The sequence below is a fragment of the Epinephelus lanceolatus genome, chromosome 10 (assembly GCF_041903045.1).
Source record: "Epinephelus lanceolatus isolate andai-2023 chromosome 10, ASM4190304v1, whole genome shotgun sequence".
Lineage (NCBI taxonomy): Eukaryota > Metazoa > Chordata > Actinopteri > Perciformes > Serranidae > Epinephelus > Epinephelus lanceolatus.
In genome coordinates, this window is record NC_135743.1 from 21,670,160 (window position 1) to 21,692,239 (window position 22,080).

General features: G+C 40.7%; 2 protein-coding genes across 3 annotated transcripts in view; both read left to right on the forward strand.

Annotated features, from left to right (window-relative positions):
- xrcc1 (X-ray repair complementing defective repair in Chinese hamster cells 1) overlaps positions 1–8,626 on the forward strand; it is a 34,449-nt gene extending 25,823 nt beyond the window's left edge. The window contains exons 13-17 of the mRNA XM_033641386.2: positions 1,245–1,293; positions 4,768–4,907; positions 5,217–5,307; positions 5,391–5,466; positions 7,512–8,626. Of these exons, the coding sequence (XP_033497277.2) occupies positions 1,245–1,293; positions 4,768–4,907; positions 5,217–5,307; positions 5,391–5,466; positions 7,512–7,619 (464 nt within the window). The 3' untranslated portion in view covers positions 7,620–8,626. The remainder of the gene's footprint in view (positions 1–1,244; positions 1,294–4,767; positions 4,908–5,216; positions 5,308–5,390; positions 5,467–7,511) is intronic.
- A 5,374-nt stretch (positions 8,627–14,000) lies between these two features.
- The window catches only part of drd2l (dopamine receptor D2 like), a 45,921-nt gene continuing 37,841 nt past the window's right edge, over positions 14,001–22,080 (forward strand). The window contains exon 1 of one of the 2 annotated variants that reach the window (XM_078171751.1): positions 14,001–14,374. The gene's annotated coding sequence lies outside the window, so the exon portion shown is untranslated. The remainder of the gene's footprint in view (positions 14,375–22,080) is intronic. The other variant, XM_033640105.2, reaches the window with a different exon arrangement.

Consider the following 22,080-nt stretch of genomic DNA (forward strand, 5'->3'; position numbering starts at 1 on the left):
ATAGTCATGAAAATAAAGAAAACGCATTGAATGAGAAGGTGTGTCCAAACTTTTGGCCTGTACTGTATATATTTATACAAAGATCCAAGAACTGAAGTGTAAGTGTCTGTGACTCACGGGAAGTGACTCATTCTAACTAACGAGGGAGAGGAGAGGGTAGCACTGGAGCTGAAGAGGACTGAATGAATTGAGAGGGGCAAGGGGACAATATGAGGGCCGAAGGATTAGACAGAAGGATCACCTTTACAAAGCACTTGGAGATGGATGAGTTGATAACACCACCGTGAAAAGAACAAGAACAATATAGGTACTGTGGATTCTGTCTGAGGGGGAAGCAAGCATAGAGGAGAGATAGAATCACCGTGAAGGGACTTGTGCATGATTCTAATTTCTATGTTAACGCGAGGCCAGAAGTAAAGTGCCGTGGTGCATCAGTGAGGCGACACAACAAGCCCTGACCCAACAAACACACACAAGGGGAGACGGCATTTTAATTAGACCTGCTTCTCTTTTGCCCCTCAACAGCACAGGATTGTACAATAATGTAAAGTGCTGCCAACAAAGTTTTATCCTTTGAACTGATGATATGTGTGTCACAGAAAAATGGATTCATCTGGTATGTTTCTCTTTCTGCTGTGCATTGTGAAAATTTAAGGTCCATTCCATTTTACTGGCATTTTTTGAAAGATATTTAGCTTTAAGATTAAGGGACAATTGACCCAAAATCAATTATACATATTTTTCCTCTGCCCTGTTGTGCTATTTATCAATCCTGATTGTTTTGGTGTGTGTTGCAGAGTGTTGGAGATATATCCTTCTTTGCTGTGATACTGTTGGCAGGTGTAGTTTGGTAGAAAGATAACAGTTCCTACGTGAAACTGCTCACAACAAGGTCTGTGGATTATCTTGAGTAACCAGATCATGATTTCTGGGAAGGGACATTGCTGTTGATCAATTATCTTTGAGAGAAGGCAGACATCTCTACAGACAATCTCGCCAACACTCTGCAACTCACACCAAAACAATTTAGATTGATAAACAGCACTACAGATATGAGAACTTTACTCACTTTAAGGCTGGAGTGCAGTAATGGAAATCGAAGCTACAGGCATATAGCAACAACCTTGAATTGATATAGTAAACTATAAATATATATAACATATCACAAACTTTTCTGCAAAGACACGTCAGCTCTTTAGGTTAATCTTTTTACCATATTGACTAATAAACGCTTAATTTCACAGGAGGTGGTGATGAGGACTCTGCCGTGGACACTGAGGATGAGCTGCAGAGGTAAACAAAACAAATGATGTCATTGATGCTGATAGTAATTGATGTGGACGGGTTTGTTCTTCTGTGTAATTAAAGATTGTACACTTGAATTGTGCTCTCTTGTTGGCCCACTTGTAAAATAACCATCAGTTATTTTTACAGTCAGTAATTGTACTTCAACTTGAAGTGACTTTTGATTTATAATGACACAATAATTATACAATATGTAGCTTATAGTTTAGTATTATTTTTTTTTTGTAGTATATTGCAGAATTGCAGAGTCAAGTTTATTTTCATATACGTCAAAAAGTACAATTTTACATTCAGATGCAATCCAAGGCATCTGCCCTGGCTCTCTATGTCTTTACAACTATGTATAAATAAGAATAAATGAAACCCAACAACAATAATAAGAGGATTAGCTCTGGCACCTCACAGACAGAGGGTTTTGGGTTTGAACCCACTGGCTGGGGCCCTTCTGTGTAGAGTTTGCAGGTTCTTTTAGGTCTTCTCTTGTTTTTCTGGGTTCTCTTGTGTCCTCCTTGCTGTGTATCCTGTGTGTCCTGTAACACTAGCCCTATTTAAATAGGAATTGTGCAAATTTACAGGAAAGCCCAATCAGTCTTTTTTCAGTATTGGCAGTATAAAAACAAAATCAGGGACTGCAGCAAAATGCCGCCTACCTACTTTTGTTCATACAGAATGCTCCTTTTTCGGGGCGTGAGCAAGTAACAAAACGTGTAGCTCAGCGTGTAACGTAAACAGTGACGTACTCCAAGGGAAGCTGCAGCTGGTCAGTCCTTCGGCGATTCTCTCGTAAGTTGGCCCGTTCTTCACCGTCCCCGTCATTTGACGTTTAATGGCCTCTTCATTTGCGAGGGCAAGGAGGGCGTGCAATTATTTGCCTCCCCAGTTGTTCATCTTTACTGTAGTGTCTGTCAGGTTTGTGTTTCCCTCTTGCTACTAGTACTAGCTGCTCATTCCTGCTATCAGCTGTTTCCTGTTTATCCACCGCCAATGGGTCAGATGTGCGGCGTCATCAACAGCTCCTCCCGTAGCAGAAGGGCACCTTGTTCTTTTTAAACCAAAAAGATCAACTCGCCAGTCCGGCTCTGTGTGTCTAAACGCTCGCAGCTTGCCAGCAAAACGGCCCAACATTCGCCGAAAATCTGGCAGTGTAAAAGGGGCCACTGTGAGTTTTTAAAGTGCTTTCTATTCAGTAATCTAACTCTATAGGTGTTTCCAACCAGAGGAACTTTTTCATAGTTCTCAGAATCTCTTGTTTTGCTGTGTTTGCACTGTAAGAACTAGGAATGATTGCAGTTCTTAGACAGCCTTTTTTTTTATCTCCTATATCAAAGTAGGTACTCTCTCAACACAAGAGAAACCATGAGTAACCTAAGTGTTTGTTGATTGGTCAAACACAGCCAATGCCGCACTGGCAACTGCCATTTAAAAAAAAAAAAAAAAAAAAAAAGACCCATCAGCCACAACAGGAAACACAAACTACAGCATGTAGTGAAAAATGGAAGAAAAAGAAAACATGGACAAGTGGACCGACAGTGGAGTCCAGGCTTTACTGAGTGAATTGTATATGGCAATGCAATGGGATTTTGATTCGTCAAAGTAGAAGTGACGGTGCTATACTAACCGCTGCCCGGCTTACAGTACTTTACGTCACTTCAGTGTTTCTGTTGGCGGTGCAAATGCAAACAGAAAAAAGCTCTCAAAGGTATTTAGCTCTCTGGGGGAGCTCCCCAGTGGGCAGTTCTCTCAGGGCACCCTCAGAAAACACCTTTTGAGACAGCTGGTACGAGTTCTGATGCTCCACAGGCGTTAACCTGAGGGAAGGAATGAGAACTGACCATGTGTTGTATGGCCCGTGTGCTCCATTATACTTACGTCCTTTCTTAAAAATCCTGAATATGTGGCAGTGATGTTCCTATAATGTTTTAAGCCACCGTTACTCTCCTCCCCAGCTGTTTGTGGTGTTGTTCAGTCATGTTGCCAAACCACACCAGTATGTGACCAGTAAGGATGCTCTCTAAAGTAGCCCAGTTGAGCAGGTTTTTTAGAGACATTCAATTTTTTTAAGGCATTGCAGAAGGTAGTGTTTGTTGTGCCTTCATCTTGACACAGCTGCTGTTTAGAGACCTGAGGAGGGAGTCTGAGATCTGAGCCAAAGCCAAAGAATCTGATGTAACTTAATTTCAACAGGGACATTGTTGATGTTAACTGGTGGCTGAAGATGTTAGTTGGCTTGAGGATTGTGCTCATAGTGATATATGGCACTGAGGAAGTGACAGAAGTCTTTAAAGAGGCCTTTTTTGTGCTGTTACCTAAAACAACTTAGACCCATAGATTATTATCACCAGACTCAGTCATCCTCCGTTCTATGGGGCATTTTAGCATCTGTCAGCTCATCGTTTTGGTTTTAGGACCTTCAGCTTATTGACTCAGTCTCACTGCTCCAATCAGCATTGTTTCCAGTAAAAAACGGTCTGAAATCTCACTGTACTCTAACTGCCCAGCACCAAACAGCAGACAGACAAAGAGTTGGTGGAGATTAATGTTGCTCTTTGTCTGCTTGACTTCTAATTTGCAACATTAAGACATGTGCCCACAGTGTTTCTACGCAGTTAACAACAAACTTACACTCTGTGTCCAGGCAACCTGCTACGATCTGCTGTGTGATAGTTTCTAACTGACATGCCATACAGCTCAGGATAGAGAGTGCGAGATTGGCAGTGACGATACCAATACCTTTATAATAAGTTAATAGATTTTCAGCTTGGAGTGCTAAGAGCAGCCACAAAAAAAAGCCAAGCACTCAGAACAAGGATGCTGGGCACAGTGCCTTTTCTGTAGGCAGCTGCAATTGCTCTCCTCTCATTAGGAACAATTTGAAAAACACACTGGCACTCAGAAAAAAATGCTATGTGGACACACACCCTTACATGTCAGTGTTGTATTTACAACTTGTTCCACTGCCCCAAGTAACTAAAAGTTGTTTTGAACTGGTTTTCCTTTCAAGATTATCTCGGATAAGAGCTCACTTTTCCAAAATGACTAAATTGCTGGTAGACTGGTGGTTAAGTGTGTATTTATACCAAAATACAGAACTAAAGAACAAACAGTAATCTTTAAAAGAACTACTTTTGTACTTGTACTTGTCAGTGTATTTAACTGTAACTTAAATTTCTATGGATACGGTTGAATTTAGTCCACTAACTACTCTGATGGCCTATATGGAGTGATTACAAAAGTGCAATACTAACTTTAAATTTTCCCTTAACAGAGATTCAACAGCTCCATAAATATGACATCTGTACTGCCCTGCCAATGTAACTGTGACCACCATTAGAAGAAGTGATCAGACGAGACAAAAAAAAACAAAGGCGACAAGCAGAAAGGTTTCTTCTTCTGACAGCCAGGCAGGCGTGGAGCCATGTGGCATAAAAGATGCAACAGGTCCTTTACTTGTCCTTGTTACAGGGTGGAGAACGAGAGCAGACAGAAGAAAGCAGCAGCAGCAGAGGGGAAGACAGTGAACCAGGAGGATCCATACGGGGGGTCGACAGATGAAAACACCGACGCTGAGGCTGAAGAGGATCACCCCATCCCTGAGCTACCAGGTACGTCTCTCTTTGTTCTTGTCTCCATGTCCTCCTATCTCTCTTTGTCTGTTCCGATCACAGGAACAGATGTCCCCCCTTACTTATCGGACATTGCGAACACGGACAGAAAGTAATTGGATGGCTTTCCGCCTTTCAGGAACACGACACAAACGTCAGGGTTTGTGCTGTTTTCCTCTGTTTTCTTCGGTGCTTTGCTCCCTTCTCACCTTTTTCAAAGAGCACCTATAATTACTCCTCCTACATATTGTAGAGTCATCAGTTGCACTCCTCTGCTTCTTTCACTTCCTATTTTCTCATTTCTTCCAGACTTCCTGAAAGGAAAGCACTTTTTCCTCTATGGTAAATTCCTTAACAATGAGAGGCGACTACTGTTGAGATACATCGTTGCCTTTAACGGGTGAGAAAGAGTTCTAGAAGTAACCCATTACGATTTTTATGTTGCAAATGTTCGTATAAAAACATGATGTTGTCTTGCTCCAGACTGATTGAGGACTACATGACAGAGAAGGTGCAGTTTGTGGTGACCAGTGAAGGGTGGCATGACTCCTTTGAAGACGTGAGTTGAGTCCTCGCTTGTTTATCCCTAATAATGATGTCTAACACAAGCTTAAGAACATGAACATCTCTGTGTATGTTGGTTTTAGCATGTGTGCAAGCATGCTTTTACATTTGATTTGATTAGATGAACATAATAGCTTCAGGAAACTTAAAGGCCCTGACACACCAAGCTGGCGGTTGGACAGGTCGTGAGTGTCTGTTGCCTTAGTTTTTGCAGTGCTGTCCTCACTGTTGGCGCTAGTCGGCCCTTGTTAGATTTATTTTCAGCGTGTTAGAACGGTGTCAAAGACAGCAGGGCCTGTCGGAGAATAAAAACACTCTGATTGGCAGTTAAGCTCAGTGTACACAAAGAGGAAAGGAAGTAAGGAAAGCAAACAAATGATTAAAATGAAGAGGGTGGGGTTGTCCACTAGCTCCACCCCCTCGCTAGTCGGTACCAGCAATATTAGTCGGTTAAACCAGTTAGTGTTTCATTCATGTACGCTTAACTGTCATGCAGCCGACCGCCACTAGTGGGGGCTACAGAGCCATCAGACAGCAGTCCCCCTCCCCCGTGGTAATGCTCACTGGAGTTTTAAAACAGCACGGTGGGGAATAAGAGCGATGACCTCCCGCAAAACCATCGTGGTTTGGCAGTACTTTGGTCCAGAACATGAAAACAAGGTAGTATGTCAGTGGTGTCAGAAAAAACTAGCATATAATCACTCGACTGGAGCAATGCTCAGCCACGTTCAACTCAAGCATTTGGATGTTAGCCTGCTGCTGCTAGCGGTGCTAGCCACATAGCCCAACTTGACATCGTTCACCTGGAGACGCTGTGATCCCGCCCGGTCTGAGGAGATAACGCAGCTCATCACGACAATGACTGCCCAAGATATGCTTCCACTTAACTTTGCTAAAGTTAAGGCTTCAGGAAGTTAATATATGTTGAGCCTGAATACATAGTGCCAGGACGTAAAAAGATAACCTCCAGGCTGAAGGACGTTCACCATTAAATGAGTTTTTTTCCTTTTTTTTTTAGACTAGTCGACTAAATTTTTGTTTAGTTGCCAGGATCATCCCTAGTTGTTACAACAGCGGCCGAGGGCTTGATTCCAACCTATGGCCCCTTGCTGCATGCCGCCCCTGTCTGTCTCCACTTTTACTCTGGATCTGTCCTGTCTGAGAAAGGCAAAAATGCAGAACAAATAATCTTTATCAAAAAAATAAAACTCAAGAGGGAGTGAGACCAAAACAAACTTGTTATATTAGGAAGAATTCATTTTTTGAGCCATTGATCTCGTTAGCAAAAACAGGTCCTAATTATTTGTGTCCCTGTTTGCTACAGTGCACAGCCAGTATCCTTTGTTCTTTCTAAATGCGTTGGGTTGTTAATGTGCTAACTAGCGTCTTGAATCCACCCTGTCGGTCTCCTGGTTTCCCTTTTTGACTGACTAACACAGACCACCGCTGTCCACTGATATGGAGAGTTATTTCCTCTCACGCAGGCCTGAAGGTACATGCTAGTCGGCCGTTGGCTCTGCAGTGTCTTCAAATTAACTTCCTGGCCGAGACACAGGTGACGTGAGGCGATGGAACAGTCAGTCTTTAATACCACCACTTCCTTTATGTCAGTTGGGTGTGTCCAGGACTTAATGCACGGTTATACAAAGTACGCTGCTGAAAATCTCTTTTTAAAAAGTCCAAAGAGGGAAAAAACATACAGAGGCTTTTAAGACATTTTCTGTTAAGCAGCAAGCACTTATTTGCTAAGGTATAATCAAATAAAAGCATCGGAGCAAATTGGGAACCTGAGTATTTCAGCTCTGCCAGGGAAAATGTAGCAGTTTTCGGACCAAGTGGCTTTTAAATCTGTTTGAATTTATGAGTCAGAATTGGTTTTCAGCCCTTTGGCGGCTTTGCTAGCACCCGAAGTAGAAGTTTCAGTTTAACAATCAGAGTTGAGTTCTTCATTGGCTAATATACCTCTGTGCATTTGTAATTCAATAAGAACACTTCATGACCTCTCTGTTCCTCTTGCTTTCACTCTCACTTCCATCACAGGCACTGATGGAGAACAGCAATCTGAACTTTGTCAAGCCTGCATGGATTTACGCAATAAATGAACGACAAAAGCTGCTGCCGTATCAGCCCTACTCTGTCGTCCCCTGAACACTGCGCTGTATGTACACACAAAGGTGTGACTCACTTACACTTCATATCCAGACCAACAGGGAAAGCCATACATACATTTTTTTTTACTTTTTCAGATTCACTGCTTCACTTACATAAAAGCAAAAAAAAAACATTACTGTTTCATTAATGCATTTCCACTGACTTTATACTTGCTATTCATGAAATGTCTTCGGTCCTCAGGTGTTTTCAACACAGATGTTCTCACCTTTCAGCCAAGATGAGGTCTTTTATAATGTGTCTGTTGAAGTAAATGTTAGGATAAGGTTTAGATTTATTATTAGCTTTTTATTTGAAGGTTGTTAGGTTTAGCTTTGCAAGAAAGTAACGTCTTCATCGTCAGTGTGCTGCTCAGGCACTTTGAGCAAAGCACACTCTCCGATTCAGGACTTGCTTGAATTCTTTGGACCCTGTACTGCAGTTTGCTGCGGCTCACCTTGGCTACCTCAGGCTCTGTCTGGAAATGAGTTACCATCCTGTCCTGACTGCCAGCGGCACTGATAAGACTCTGACATGTGTAAGTGGGAAGACCATTATGAGACCAGCCTAAAGTCGGGTGAAAGGTGCCATTTATTTAAGGCTGCAGCCACCAAATGCAAAAAACCGGGACAACTAACCCTACAAATGAATATAAATTCTGGGGGACTGTTTGTTTTTCTCCTTCTATTTTATTAAATGCCAGGAGTGGGGAAAGTGATGGATTTGTTGGTGTTAAAGTTTGATGAATCTCAGTTTGTGGTTTGGTTTTATTCATGTTTGCTGAATAAATATTACAAGAGATGGACTTGCTCGACAGATGTGAGGACGTAAAACGCACGTCAGCGTTTTGCGTCACTAGAGATTTCCCAAAATGCTTCTTAAGACATGAGGAGGCGACACGAGGCTTGCTCGTCCAAAGCAGCTTGTTTAAGTCTCTTGTCTCAAACTTTTTTTTGTTCTTAACTTACTACTTAATTATTTTGTCTAAATAAAAAATAAATTTTTAATTGAATGTGTTGTGCTCATTTTTATTCATTGAACTGTCTTTGCCCTCAGCTGCTCTCTTCCCTTTTATGCCTTCTTCTCTGTGTATGCAGCTGAAGAGGCACTCTCTTCCTTTTCATTTCTTCTCTCATCTCGAGCGCCTTTCTGCTCTCTCTAATTTACTTCTCGTCCTGTTTCGCGCCCCGGAGCCACCGGGTCCTCTGCTCTTCAGTCAAGGGGATTAGAAAGCAAGAATGTAGATGTGAGACAAGGAGAGGGGGGTTGTGGCGGTTACAGGGGGGAGAGAGGCTGCAGGAACGATGGAGAGGTTTGAACGTGTGTTTTTAAGTAGCTAACAATCAGACTGGTATTGCTTATTTTGTGTAAGGTGAATTCACACATACCAGCAAGTGTGAAACATGTTAGTACCGACTGCTGCAGCCCGTTACCAGGGGCTGATTTGCTTTTCATAAATGGGAGAGTGCAAGGTCAAACCCATTCAGGTGTGGAAGCAGGAAAATTTACAGCAGCTAACGGCATCATCCTGATACAATGTCATATTTCATCTAAATGCATATCTGTCGTGGAGATGGCAGAGACGATGAGCTGCTTTCAAATTGTCCCATTTGACAGGTCAAACAGCAGAGTTTCCACCTTATTCTTGTCACCTTGATCTCTTCTAGTCAGATTTATTCCTCGCTCTTTGCATTTTTATGTCTCCCATGAATCTTAGCAATGACCTTGACTGACTGTTAGATAGCCAAACATTGTTTGACTCTGTAGTTGTGACGCTCATTATCGTTGGCACCCAGTGTTGGGTGTCCTCGACTGATCGATGTTTTTTTTAAATTGCTGCAAGATTTCAGTTTTTTATTCTTGTTTTCCTTCCATCTTGTCATCATGCTGTTTTTCCTGCAGTGACTCAAAGTGGGTGAATACTTTTGGAAAATGTAATTTGTGTTTTATAGTTCTAATTTAGATCATTTTTATAGAAATGATTTCACTTTGACCTTCAAGGATTTTTTCTGTCGGCCATTAAATGTGCTGTGATTCAATGAGAAAACATTTCATTCAGGTGAAGGACTGAAGCTAAATGCAACTTATTTCCTCAACACAACCCCTTCCTGTCGAACCCATTGAGGTTTGGATGAGCTATTCAGTACTTTGGGGTCAAATTAACTTTTGTGCTAGAGCTGTATTTCCAAGTGTATGACCTCTTTCAGTCAGAAGAAAGCCGAAAAATGATTTTCCCTTCACCTTGTCTGTCAGCCAGCATTATCATGCAAGTAGTGTATGATGTAAGAGAGAAAGTGAAAAGTTATTCACACTGAATTTTAATTTAAGCGTATTGATGAACAGACTGACCTCATGCATTACCCGGATTACTAAGCCAGTTCAATCAATGGATCAATTAATGTATTGTGCCCCTGAGAGCAGAAATATTTTCAGATGCTCCCACAAATTCAAACGAGGGCTACCTGATGGCCCGAGGTGTTTTAGGGGTGAGCAAGAACAAATGCTGCAAACCTGTCTGGATGGAAGGAGTCTGGCTGCTTTTCAAAGGTCCAGATTGTGCCAAGTTGGCTAGAGTGGAGGACGGATGGGGAGTTTAAAATGATGGTTCGTGAAAACGATCAAAACTTAAAACAAAATTGTACAATGCACATTGAACAGCTTTGATAAATTTAAAGACAAACGTGCATTCCCATTTTGACGTAAAGTAGATTTGTAAGGATTGTTTGCCTTGGTCCCTCAGGTCAGCTGACCTGGGGCTCCTGGCTGTCCCACGCTCCAGACTTGAGCTCAGGGGTGATGGTGCCTTTGCTGTGTCTACCCCAAACTGTGGAACAGCACCCCCTCCAAATCAGATCTGCCCCCATTGACTCATTTAAGTCCAGACTCAAAATTTGCTTTTCTTCATTAGCGTTCGCATCCCCCTGATGTGCCTTTCCCTGATGCATGCCTGTGTGTGTTGTGTCTCTAAATGTGTGAGCTGTGACCTGACAGTTGTGTTGCCTCTCATGTATGTGTTTTTAGCATTTTCTTTTCTTTTGCACAGCACTTTGGTCAACGTGAGATTTTTTTAAATGTACTTTATAAATAAATTAAAGTTGAGTTGAGAACAAAAGTATTAGCACCAAAATATATTAAGTGCCAAAGGTAAAGGGACTCATTATGCAGAACTGCCCATTTCAGTAAAATATGTAAGCTGTTATCATCATCAATGCATGGATGTCTTTATTATTCTAATGCTGGTGAAGGTGAGGATACATTTAACTACTTTATTACTACCTGGTAGTTTCATCTTCAATAACACGTTATTTGTTGCTTGTATTATTAATAATCTGAATCTGTGTAGTAGGCTAACTAAAGCCTTAAAATAAGTGTAGTGGAATAAAAAGTACATTATTTGAAGAAACAAAATGGTGTTACTCAAGATAATTATTTGTACAGCACTTATCTAAACAAGGTCACAAAGTGCTTCACAAAGTGCATGAAAATAAGATTACAGCATTTAAAAAAATGTTAAGAGCTAAGAAGAATAGTGTGTACAGAGACAAAAATAGAACAGGGGAAATAAAACACACAGCCTACAAATCAGGCATTAAAATGAAAACTTTTCCATAAGAAAATGTTTTAAGCAATGATTATAATATAATATAATCTCCTCAGGCAGAGAATTCCAGAGCCTCGGGGTCTTGATGGCAACAGCTCAGTCACCTTTAGTTACCAAACTTGATCTAGGGATGACTAGCGAGGATAGGCTGGAGGAACCCATGTCACGACTTGGAGCGTAGGGAGTCAGAAGCCCAGCAATATAACGGGGCTAATTCTGAAGTAAAGTACAAGAACCTCAAAAGTATGCTTACAAGTACAGTGTTTGAGTAAATAGCTACTTGCTTGTTTTACCATCACTCTTATTGTCACATTTGTTTCATCAGGATATGTCAATCAAACTGACATTAATGACACTGTATTCATCAGTGAACGTGTTGATGTGTTGTCCGGCTGAATTTTCATTCACCTGTCCACTCAGGTTTTCCCTTTGGCCCCGGGTATCAGTGATAGTAATATGGCCAGCCTGAAGGACGGTGCCACTGAGGTTTCTTTTTATGATTCATTGTTAAATATGACAGCTGTGACAGCTTCCCTGCGTGACGTCTTAAAATCAGTTTTGCCATATGGACTCATTTATTTCTGTTCAGCTCCAAATAACATCTCTGGAGCTTTTTTTTCTTCTAATCGCCATTAAAGGTAATTCATCAAGCTAAATGAAAAACTGACAACACATGCCAAAAAGTTTCATCAGAGCATTAATGTCAAACAGGAATTGTACACTTTTGACATGTGCTGCATACTGCTTCATATTATAGTTAACTTGTTTAAGAAATTGAATCAAAGTTATTATAAAACTGATCCTCTTATATATATATATAATGTTTACTCATGAAGAGCACTTTTATAAAATACAGTTTTGTTTATTTTGAGGTAAAAAATAAAATGCCTGTGCACTTCTTAACTGAAACTTAATTGTAAGTGTAGGCTACTAATTGAACACTATTTCTGTTAAATGCACTATGGACTATGTTTAGAGAAGGCCTTGAGGCTCTATAAAGCTAAGGGACCGTTCTTCACCTATCAGAGGAGGGGGCGGCTTCATTTATTTATTTATTTTATAATGTTGATCCTCCCCAAAGCTACTGTTGTTATTCCTTGAGCCTTCTCGAGTACCTGGCAGATTATGCATGACCCTCACTCCACCATAAATTTGTGCCAGTTATTAGATTTTTAAAGCTTATCCTTTAATGTTTGAAAGTTAAAAGTTGAAGACGAAAGCCTGGGGTTTTTCCACTCTTGCCGTGCATGGTGGTTAGTTAGTGCAAATAATTTGGTTATTCAGTTTAAATTAGACAAAGAATAAAGTGATTTTGATGACATATCACTATTTTAAGATCAGATTCGATTAAGTTTTTTTTTTTTTTGATGGAAGAGGTTGTTGCACATGATGTGTCCAAGGACCGTTGGAAATTTGAAAATCCAATAATCATTTTTGGCTATGATAAATATATAATAGCCTTCCAAATCTGCCTGGGCATGATTTCATTAAGAATTACTGGTAAAATAAACACAAAATACAACCATTTAAATTTTTATGCTCCTCCCCTAAGACTAAAAAAACAAAACAAAACCCTGGTGCTAAAAAACATTAATCGACATGCCGCCCCTATTTTGTACCACCCCCATCCACCTTCATAAGTAACGAACAGTCTCTAACTGTTCACCAGGCAAGCTGCTTCTCCCTGTTTCCAGTATTTGTGTTAAGCTAAGCTAACTAGTTGTTTGCCTGATGCAGACAAGTATGAGACTGTTATTGACTTCCTGCTTCCTGCCAAACAGCAAACCAGTGTAGGGGCGACTGAGGACAGCTGTGTTTGCTACGATTTTTTATGTCAGAACATCAAGGAACACCACTGACCACTCTGTGAGTTTCATGGCTTTGAAAACAAACGTTTAGGGTGGGTTTAGGACAGGTTCACACATGGCCATAGGCAGCAGTGTTAAGCCAGGCAGGGGAAAGCCAAATTCTCCGAAAATGAGCAATTGTCACTATTTTGGTCTTAGCCACTCTGTTTCATCATAAACAACCCAGAAATGGGGCTCAAAGTGCAAAATACCGGACTTCTCCTTTAATACATTTCCATCCCTTAACTGTTATGCAGCCTTTAAAACCAGAGAAAAACACCATTTATGCCATATCACGATACAAGGATATCTAATCTAAGACGATATATAGTCTCATATCTCTATAACGATATAATATCTTCATATTGCCCAGCACTAATGTAGTCATGTTTAAATGGTATGGTTAAATAGTCGACACATGTATGTTTACTTTGTAAAAATTTGGTTAGCGAAGTGTAAATAAACCAAGCACAAAAAGTCAGGAAATTTGTGTTTGGTAGATTATTTCTTTGTTACAACAATGCTTCTTGGCAATAAATCTTAGCTGTTTGGCATCAGCGGAGAAGATTTGGCACACTTTTCATGGGTGCGACCCACATACTTAGCTCTGCTGCTCATCCCACAAATGCATGTTCCTTACAAATGTGGCACCATTTAAAGGGGAAATAAACAGGCTTTCCAACAGTGTAAGATTTATTGCCAAGAACAAAGAAATAATCTACTAAACTCAAATGTCCTTACTTTTTGTGCTTAGTTTAGTTTCCCAGTAACTGAGAGAAATCCAAAACGTATTACAACCGTCCCCGGTCACCCGTATTTCTTAGACCTGTTCCTTTTATGCACAAACCGTGGCTCCATCTCAGCATGACATCATTTCCAGCGCCTTGACAGCAGCTCTGCCCTCATGATTTTTTTCCTTTAACTATAAACAACTGAAACTCTGCATGAAACCTCCTCGTTCTCATTTCCTCTCCATCTATCCACCTCCTCCACCTCTTCCTCCGCCGCAGCTCTGTTGCGTCCCGCCGCGCTGACCCCCGGCTCCACCGACACGACCGCGGAGGGAACTATATGACTGAGGAGCGGGGGCTTAACCGCTGTCTGTGTGTGTGTTAGTGCGTGTCTGTGTGTGTGTGTGTGTGTGTGTGTGTGTGTGTGTGTGTGGACCGCGCACCGGCTGACTGACCGAGGTCAAGGTGGGAGGTTCGGCCGTAAACAGTTGGAGGGATGCTGCAGCCTGACAGCCAATTTACCGCCCGGTGTTGTTCCTGAGAGGACCTGAGTGTGAGCAGCTCTGCCGGCACAGGGTGAGTGATTTATCTGCTTTAAGAGAGGTTACAGAAAAACCTCCGGGTTTTATTGCTGTGTGTCGATTCACATTAAACTCTAATCTTATTTATTCTCTCTGTGGGGAACTTGCTGCTGTGACTTATAAACGCTTTAATGAGGGGATTGCACTTTTTTTCCCTGGTGGTGTGCTTCTGTGGAGGGACTGGCAAGTTTCTGCAGGAGGAAAACAAAAACTGGTACTCAGATTGTGTATTTGAAAAATGGCTTTCTCTTAATACGATTTTTGGGACTACAATGACATATTTTAGATCAAAAACAGGTCATATGGAGGTGAATATACACAATTTACAGCTTATAAAAGATGTCACTGACATATAGTGGGCTATGGAGCAGGAAAAATATACAATATACAGTGTATGAAAGATGTAAATGAAATATTATACATAGTTACAAGTAAGCTGATTACCAAAACATGAAAAATAAATAGACATATATATAAAAAACATCCCTATCTTCCAAAATAAAACTGTTAAAATAACAATGTAAACATTAGCATGGACCATAAACTTAAATAAACACATTTATACAGTAAAAAATACAATAGAAGTCCTTTATTGTCATTGTACCAGCACAATAAAATGTAAAAGCCGCAACTGTACACAGTGCAACAAGAAGAAGATATTGATATTGCACTTAACAGATTGGAAATGATAATTAGGACAGTATGTGCGGTATAGGTTTAGAGTTCTGATTTCCCGGGGAAAGAAAGTGTTTGTAAAATAATATCGACATATGAGTAGTGCGTATTATTTTACAGCTGGGCATGTGTATATGTCACTCCAAATGGTCATAAAGTTTGTTATCAGACCCATGAAACTAACCCTATAGGTAATTGAGCTCCCCTTTGTCCTTTAGAATACTGGAAAGTTTGAATTTTAGTACTCACCTTGATCTGATTATGCTCCACTGGGGATGCTCATTACTCCTTTAATGGTTTTTCATATTTGTATTTTTATTTTGGGGATGCATTAAGTAGTTGTCCACTGAGGCTCCAACATAAATGATGCCCTGGTGAAATAAAATCTTTCCTCCATCTGGATGAAAGAAGCAGACATTATGATACTTTTATATGAAGTTGTCATTTGTGAGACCCTCTGGTGGATGCAAAGTGTCATTATGTTTGTTTTGGAGGCATTGTCTCAAGATAATGAAGCTCAGTGAGAGGAGACATAACAAAACTCCCTGCATAGATGGAGATGTGAGCTGTAAAAGGGCAAAATGAGCTTATTCTGCTGTGAGACATGTGGTTAAGTGTCTTAAGAGGAAGCAGCCAACACTAATTACACTGACGTTGTAAATATTTCTACCATCTGTGACAAATTCTGTCTTGAGATACTTGTTTTGAATCTGCTCGAAGTCTCCTTTGCTGTTGTGTTTTTGTTATCACACACACACCACACTGATGAGCTTCTCCCTCAACAGTTGGCGGAGGAGTGATTGTTAGTTTAATTCGTGTGGTGGATTAATTTCAAGGCGCACATCACTCGGAGCTGGCTTCCAAAAAGCTGCAGTCCCTCATTTTAAATAAAAGATGGAGTGGATGCAAAAATCGCATCTTGAATAAAAGATGCTTGTGGTCGGTTTGGAGCATCGCCCCGGGTGGAGGGGTCTCATCATGTTCCTGCGTTCTGTTAATCAGTCGATCATGAAGAGATTCTGCTGTTATAAGAAGAGAAAACGTTTATGGTTTCACAGAGCAGATCCTGGCTCCCTCTCTGCGTTCCTCTGTGCCCACTTTCATCTCTTTGATCATTTCTTTGGCAGCTTACAAATGGCAGGACAGGTCTGGATGGAGCTAATCTTTTATTGATTATTGTCTGTCTACCATATCTCGCCTCACATGGGTAGATGAAGCACACCTTCGCTGGGTTTTCACTGTTATTGATACCTTGTGACTAATGATGTGATGTGAGGGTTTGCTTTCTGTCTTCCACTTCTCACTCACCATGAGACAGAAAATCAAGTTGTGCAGGTGCATTACGAGGTGTCACAAGTCGCACCATTGGTAAGTGGTGCCACGTCTGCGCAGGCTGATGATTAAGTGTATATTACCATATGGGGGATGTGCAGTTTAACCCATTTGTGCCCAAATTTTTCTCAATGTTTTTATGCATATAATCATGTTAACTGAGTCCCATATGAACATGTTCTAAAGGTATTTCCTCCATTTTGTGCTCTCTGTTCCAGAAAATCTCATTTGAATGTTCGGCAACTATAGTTGCCGGTGGGCACATACCTTGTATCTACCCCTCTCATGGTGAAAAGTGAATTAGAGCACAAAAAACAACATGTAATTCAGCTGTCTTTATTGAGAAAGACTTTTATTATTTAAAACAAGTGTGAGAACAATTTGATTCATGAATTTTGTCATCAAAAAACTTGGAAACGTCAAAATTCGAATTAAAATCTCCTGATTCGCACAAACTAAAATACACTCGCTATAGCCGGGTTTTGGTTGATAAGAAAAAAATGTTGATTCGCAAAACGGGTGATGGAAACAGTTATGTTCGAATTAAGTCTGACGTAGCGCACTTTCACCCCAACTGCTTCCGGTGTTTCCGGTTCACTCACAAGGCAAAAACATTGCGGAAAACAACAACACAAGACTTGTGTGGACGGAGGACAAAATAAGAACATTTCTAGCCTTAATAAGGCGGTAATGCATTTACAAGCTGGTTGCCAACCACCAGAAAACATAGAAGAAGAAGAATGCGAGACTTGTTTTGTTTTCAGTTCTGTGGAAAACTCGTGCAAGTTCGTAGTTTTCACCAAAGTCCGTACAATTAATGGAAACACACAGGATTCGTATTTCTTTTAATGCGCATTTCCCAATGATTCGAATCACTTTTGGATGGAAACATAGCTACTCAGGTTCTTGTCCATCATCAGTGATGGGTAGTTGCATGTCACCATCAGACACAAAGCAGTCTCCTTTGAGCAGCCTAGATGGCAGGCGTTTGGGATCACAGGTCACATCATCATCATCAGAAAAATCGCTGTCACAGTCTGTTTCGCGGGCATTATTCTCAGACTCTGGCACAACCGAAATGCTTGTGATTTTTGCAGAGGGATCATCTTCATCAAGGATGTCCAAAACCTCTGCCAAAGTATACCTCTCTAATCCTCCTGGTTTATCTCTGTGGAAAACACGAAAGAGTTTGCTCCCATGGCCACTGGGGGCCACCATTTCGTGAAATTAACGCAATTTGAAATGGATATTTTTTACCAAACAATTCCAATTCCATATCCCTGTTCATGTACAATAGTGTTAAAGATGTTCTCCCTGTATTTGACATCATTCAGTCCTTCTAATCTACCACACAGTGCAACACAGTCAGCGCTAACATTGGCAGCGCTAATAGCTAGCTAGTTAGTTAGCTAGGTAGTTAGCTAGTGCTAGCTACCAAACACTAGTAATGTTGGTTACCAAATGTTAAAGCTAACACTATCAAAAACTGTATTGTTACCAAATATTAGCCCTTTGTAATGTTGGTAATGTTAACTAACATTATTATCTACTGACAAGGTATGTGCCCACCGGCAACAATAGTTGCCACTTGGACAAATGATTGCATACAGATAAAACTATACATCCAATGCAATATTTCTGTTGTTTGGATTATTCTAGAGACTTTCATGATTAAGTAGATATATATATGTCAACACAAAAAATATTATTATAATATGAAAATCACCTTTACTTGTGGGGGTTTGTGGTCGCCATGCCCTCAGTAAGATGGGTCAGGAACCCAACAACGCCATGTGACAGGAAGTATGTGGAAACTTAATTTTTTTTCTTAATATGATTTTCTAAGGTGTCTACTCACATATCATTGATATACAAAACATGTATAGTATTTAGAAATGTATTTATGAGTGGAAAATGACAAGCATACACTTTGGCAACTATTGTTGCCGGTGGGCTTAAATGGGTTAAGAGCAGCACAGAGAGAAGAAACACATAATGAAGCAGCTGTAGTTCTGAATAGCTGCTCGTAATCCAAATTCCTGTCTTGCAAGAGAAAAATGATCAGCCATGTCGCTTTTCTTTCATTGCTTGATTGATTTCTCTATGAAACAGGTGCATTCTTGTCTGGTGGGACAAAAACTTGTGGATTTTCCTGTGTTGTATAACTAAAAATACGGCCTTGCATTTTTGTTCCTTTTCCAAAATTCACTGGCTGCTCGTTAAAAACTGGCGAAAAGGGGAAAATGAGGAGTTCAGGGAGTGATTGAGAGCAGAAATGGGGGTTGAGGAGTGCGAAACAACAGTGAATAAATTCTGCCCCAAACTCAGCAGAGAGCTGATTATACTGCAGCTGAACATCCACACCGTTCCCAGTGGCCTCGACTCGTTCCTGCTTCTCAGTGAAAGAAATGAAAGATTTATCGCAGGCCAGCTCATAGCCGTAGAGGAGCTGGGGCAAAATTTGAAGGAGTCTTGTGTTGTTCCTTTTTTTTTTTTTTTTTTTTTTGCAGTGGTGTTTAGGGGGCATACGAGGCCAAGGATGTAATAGACCTGTCAAGTGTCTCCGGGGAGGAGCTCCAGAGGAGGAGAAACAGGAGATTAGACAGGGCTGAGAAGGAGATAAGAGGAAAAGACAGAGGGATGAAGGCTGGTGGATGTTATTAGAGTGAAATTTAGGACACAAAGGGTATCAGACAACAGCAGATTGAAAGAGTGAGAGGTCACCTCATAGTAAAATAAAAATGTGACAGGAAACTAATGGAATTACTCAAAATGAGATTACTACTTTTTGATATTAAAAAAACATAGCACTGTTACGTGTCAGTTCAGAGAAGGACCCAAAATGCAGGTCACCAGACAGGTGGAAGTTTTTGACAAAAGGCGAGCTTCAATGTAGCTGGTCCAGGACATCCAAAAAAGGAAGGCAACTCAAAATCCAAATTAAAGCAGAACAAACATCAACAGGGAAAAAACACGATGAACAGGAATGGATGCAGGATGAACACAGGATGAACAGAAGGTACGCACGATGAAAAAAACACGATCAACACAGATGAACTGACAAAGGACAAAGGGAAACACACAGGTATATACATAGAAAACTAATCACCAGGACGAGACACAGCTAGAGAAGGAAGACACGGGCAAGAGGAGTGAAACAGGGATTGGTTGACAACAAGGGTGGAGCAGACAAGACTAAATACAAAACAGGTGTGAAGGGAGGACTCAGGGAACAGGCGAGGACTAACGAGACAGGTGTGACAGAAAACAGGTGGGAAAACACACGACAGGAAGTAAAACCAGACACGACACGAGGAGAGAATCCACAAAATAAATCAGGAAGCAGATTAAATATGAGCTGAACAACATGAAACAAGGAACACAAACAGAATACTCCAAAACAAAGTCCACAAGATAACAGAATATGAAACCAAAACCCAGGATCATGACAAGCACATTATGTCAACTTAAAGGGATAGTGCACCCAAAAATGAAAATTCAGCCATTGTCTACTCACCCATATGCCGAGGGAGGCTCAGGTGAAGTTTTAGAGTCATCACATCCCTTGCAGAGATCCAAGGGGAGAGGAGGAAGCAACACAACTCCACCTAATGCAGGCTGGGTGCCCCAGATTTAAACGTCCAAAAAACACATAATTGAAACCATAAAGTATCTCCATACTGCTCGTCCGTAGTGATCCAAGTGTCCTGAAGCTCTGACATAAAAAGTTGTTTGGAAAAACGTCATTTAAACTCTGTTTTTAGCCTCCCTCGGCATATGGGTGAGTACATAATGGCTGAATTTTCATTTTTGGGCGCACTATCCCTTTAAAATTCCAGCGGCAAAAATAAAAGTGTAATCTTTTAAATTAAGGCCAGTGTGCACAGCGTTCTTTTGTTTTAAATTTCAGTGTACATACCCATTCTTTTTTCCTTTGCAGACATACCTGTTTTGGTAAAACAATTTCCCAGCAATGATCACACATGTTTCATTATGCATTTTACCTCATGCATTTTTAAATTTGTGGGCCAGAATAACACATGACGGACCAGAGGCACAGCCTGAGGCAGCCGTGGGGGCAGATGAAGTGAAGATGGTAAACTGACCCTTGAATCAGCTCTTTCTTTGAAGGCAAAGTCAAAATTTAAACCGCAAAATGACTTGTTAAAACACAAGTAGTATATTCCCCATGTAACATTTAGAGTTAAAATGCTGCAGTAATGCTAGAAAAATGAAATACAGACTGAGAGATTTATCACTTAGAGAAATTTTTATGCCTCTGCATCAGCGACAGGCATAAAATATCGCGATACAGCGTAGTATGTAAATATTTTGCGTGGCGATATTGTATCAATACATGGACGCAAACTATAGATCTTTTGTTATATACATTGTTTATTTTTGCAAATACACATCTTAATACAACTTATGGCATTAGAATAATAAAATAATTTGCTTTTTTGGTCTACTAGATGATGCTTTTTTTTCGGGGTTAGGTCAGCAGAGGTCTCAGTCGGCAGCATTCGGCAAGAATTTGATCAAAACAAAGATGGAGGCACTGGAGAAAGAAATCAGAATTGCACCGTCAGCGTTTAAATCAAACGTCTGGACTTATTTCGGATTTCTTAACACGGAAGGAAATGAGGACTTGGATATGACACGTGATTTGCAGGCAGTGTCATATGAGAATACTCTAGGAATACACGAACACGAGGGCTCACCTCGTTGACTCCACCATTGAGAGATAGCGTCAGCTGCTGACGGCCAAGCTAACGCTAAACCAACAAAGTTTTCCTTTGGGGAAATAATATGCAGTTGGCAAAAAGTTAATAAATCGCAATATATTTTATTGCAATACTCAGCATATTGAAATAATATTATATCGCAACCTAAGTATCGTGATAATATGGTATCACGGATAGTCTGGCTATTCCCACCCCTGTTGTCTGTCCATCCATACTTACGTACATATGTCACAGTCTTGTGAACATGATATCTCAAGTAGGTGTTGAGGGACATTCCTAAAATTTGGCACAAACCTCCACCTCCAAAAACACTTTTGTTGTCGTAATTCAACTCCGTGACTCAGGAACAGAGAGGGAGACATTTGGTCAGAATTGGTGACACTAATCTTGAAACTGTGCTGATTGTATGGATCATTGGTGGCCAAACTGTGACTCACTGCCCGTCGTAAACATTTAAAAATAAACTTGAATATGGCTTAAGCATATTTCTAATAAATTGTACTGTGTGTATAAGGGGTGGGCAATATGGCCCTAAAATGATATCACCATATTTCTGGGTATTTTTGCGATAACGATATTCATGACGATATGACAAATTAGATAAAAATAAATTACTATTAAGAAACTGGAATTGCAACAAAATAAGTGATACAGTTTTACAAGTTAACCTAACAGTTTGCCTCCAGATATTCAGTAAAAACTGAACAAGGATGATCTCCCATGTTTTTAGTTTTTAAACAACAACAGTAACACAGAGTGAGATTCAGATTCTGTCTCTGGCGAGAGAGGAGAGGGAGAGACTTGGTGCTGCTGCCGGGGGAGCCGCTGAATGCGTTCCATCTGAGCGGTAAGTCGCTAAAAGAGTCTGAGAAGTCCGGGACTGTTCATAACCTAGGGGTGGGAATCACCAGAGAATCCACCATAAGATATTATCATGATACTTAAGTCA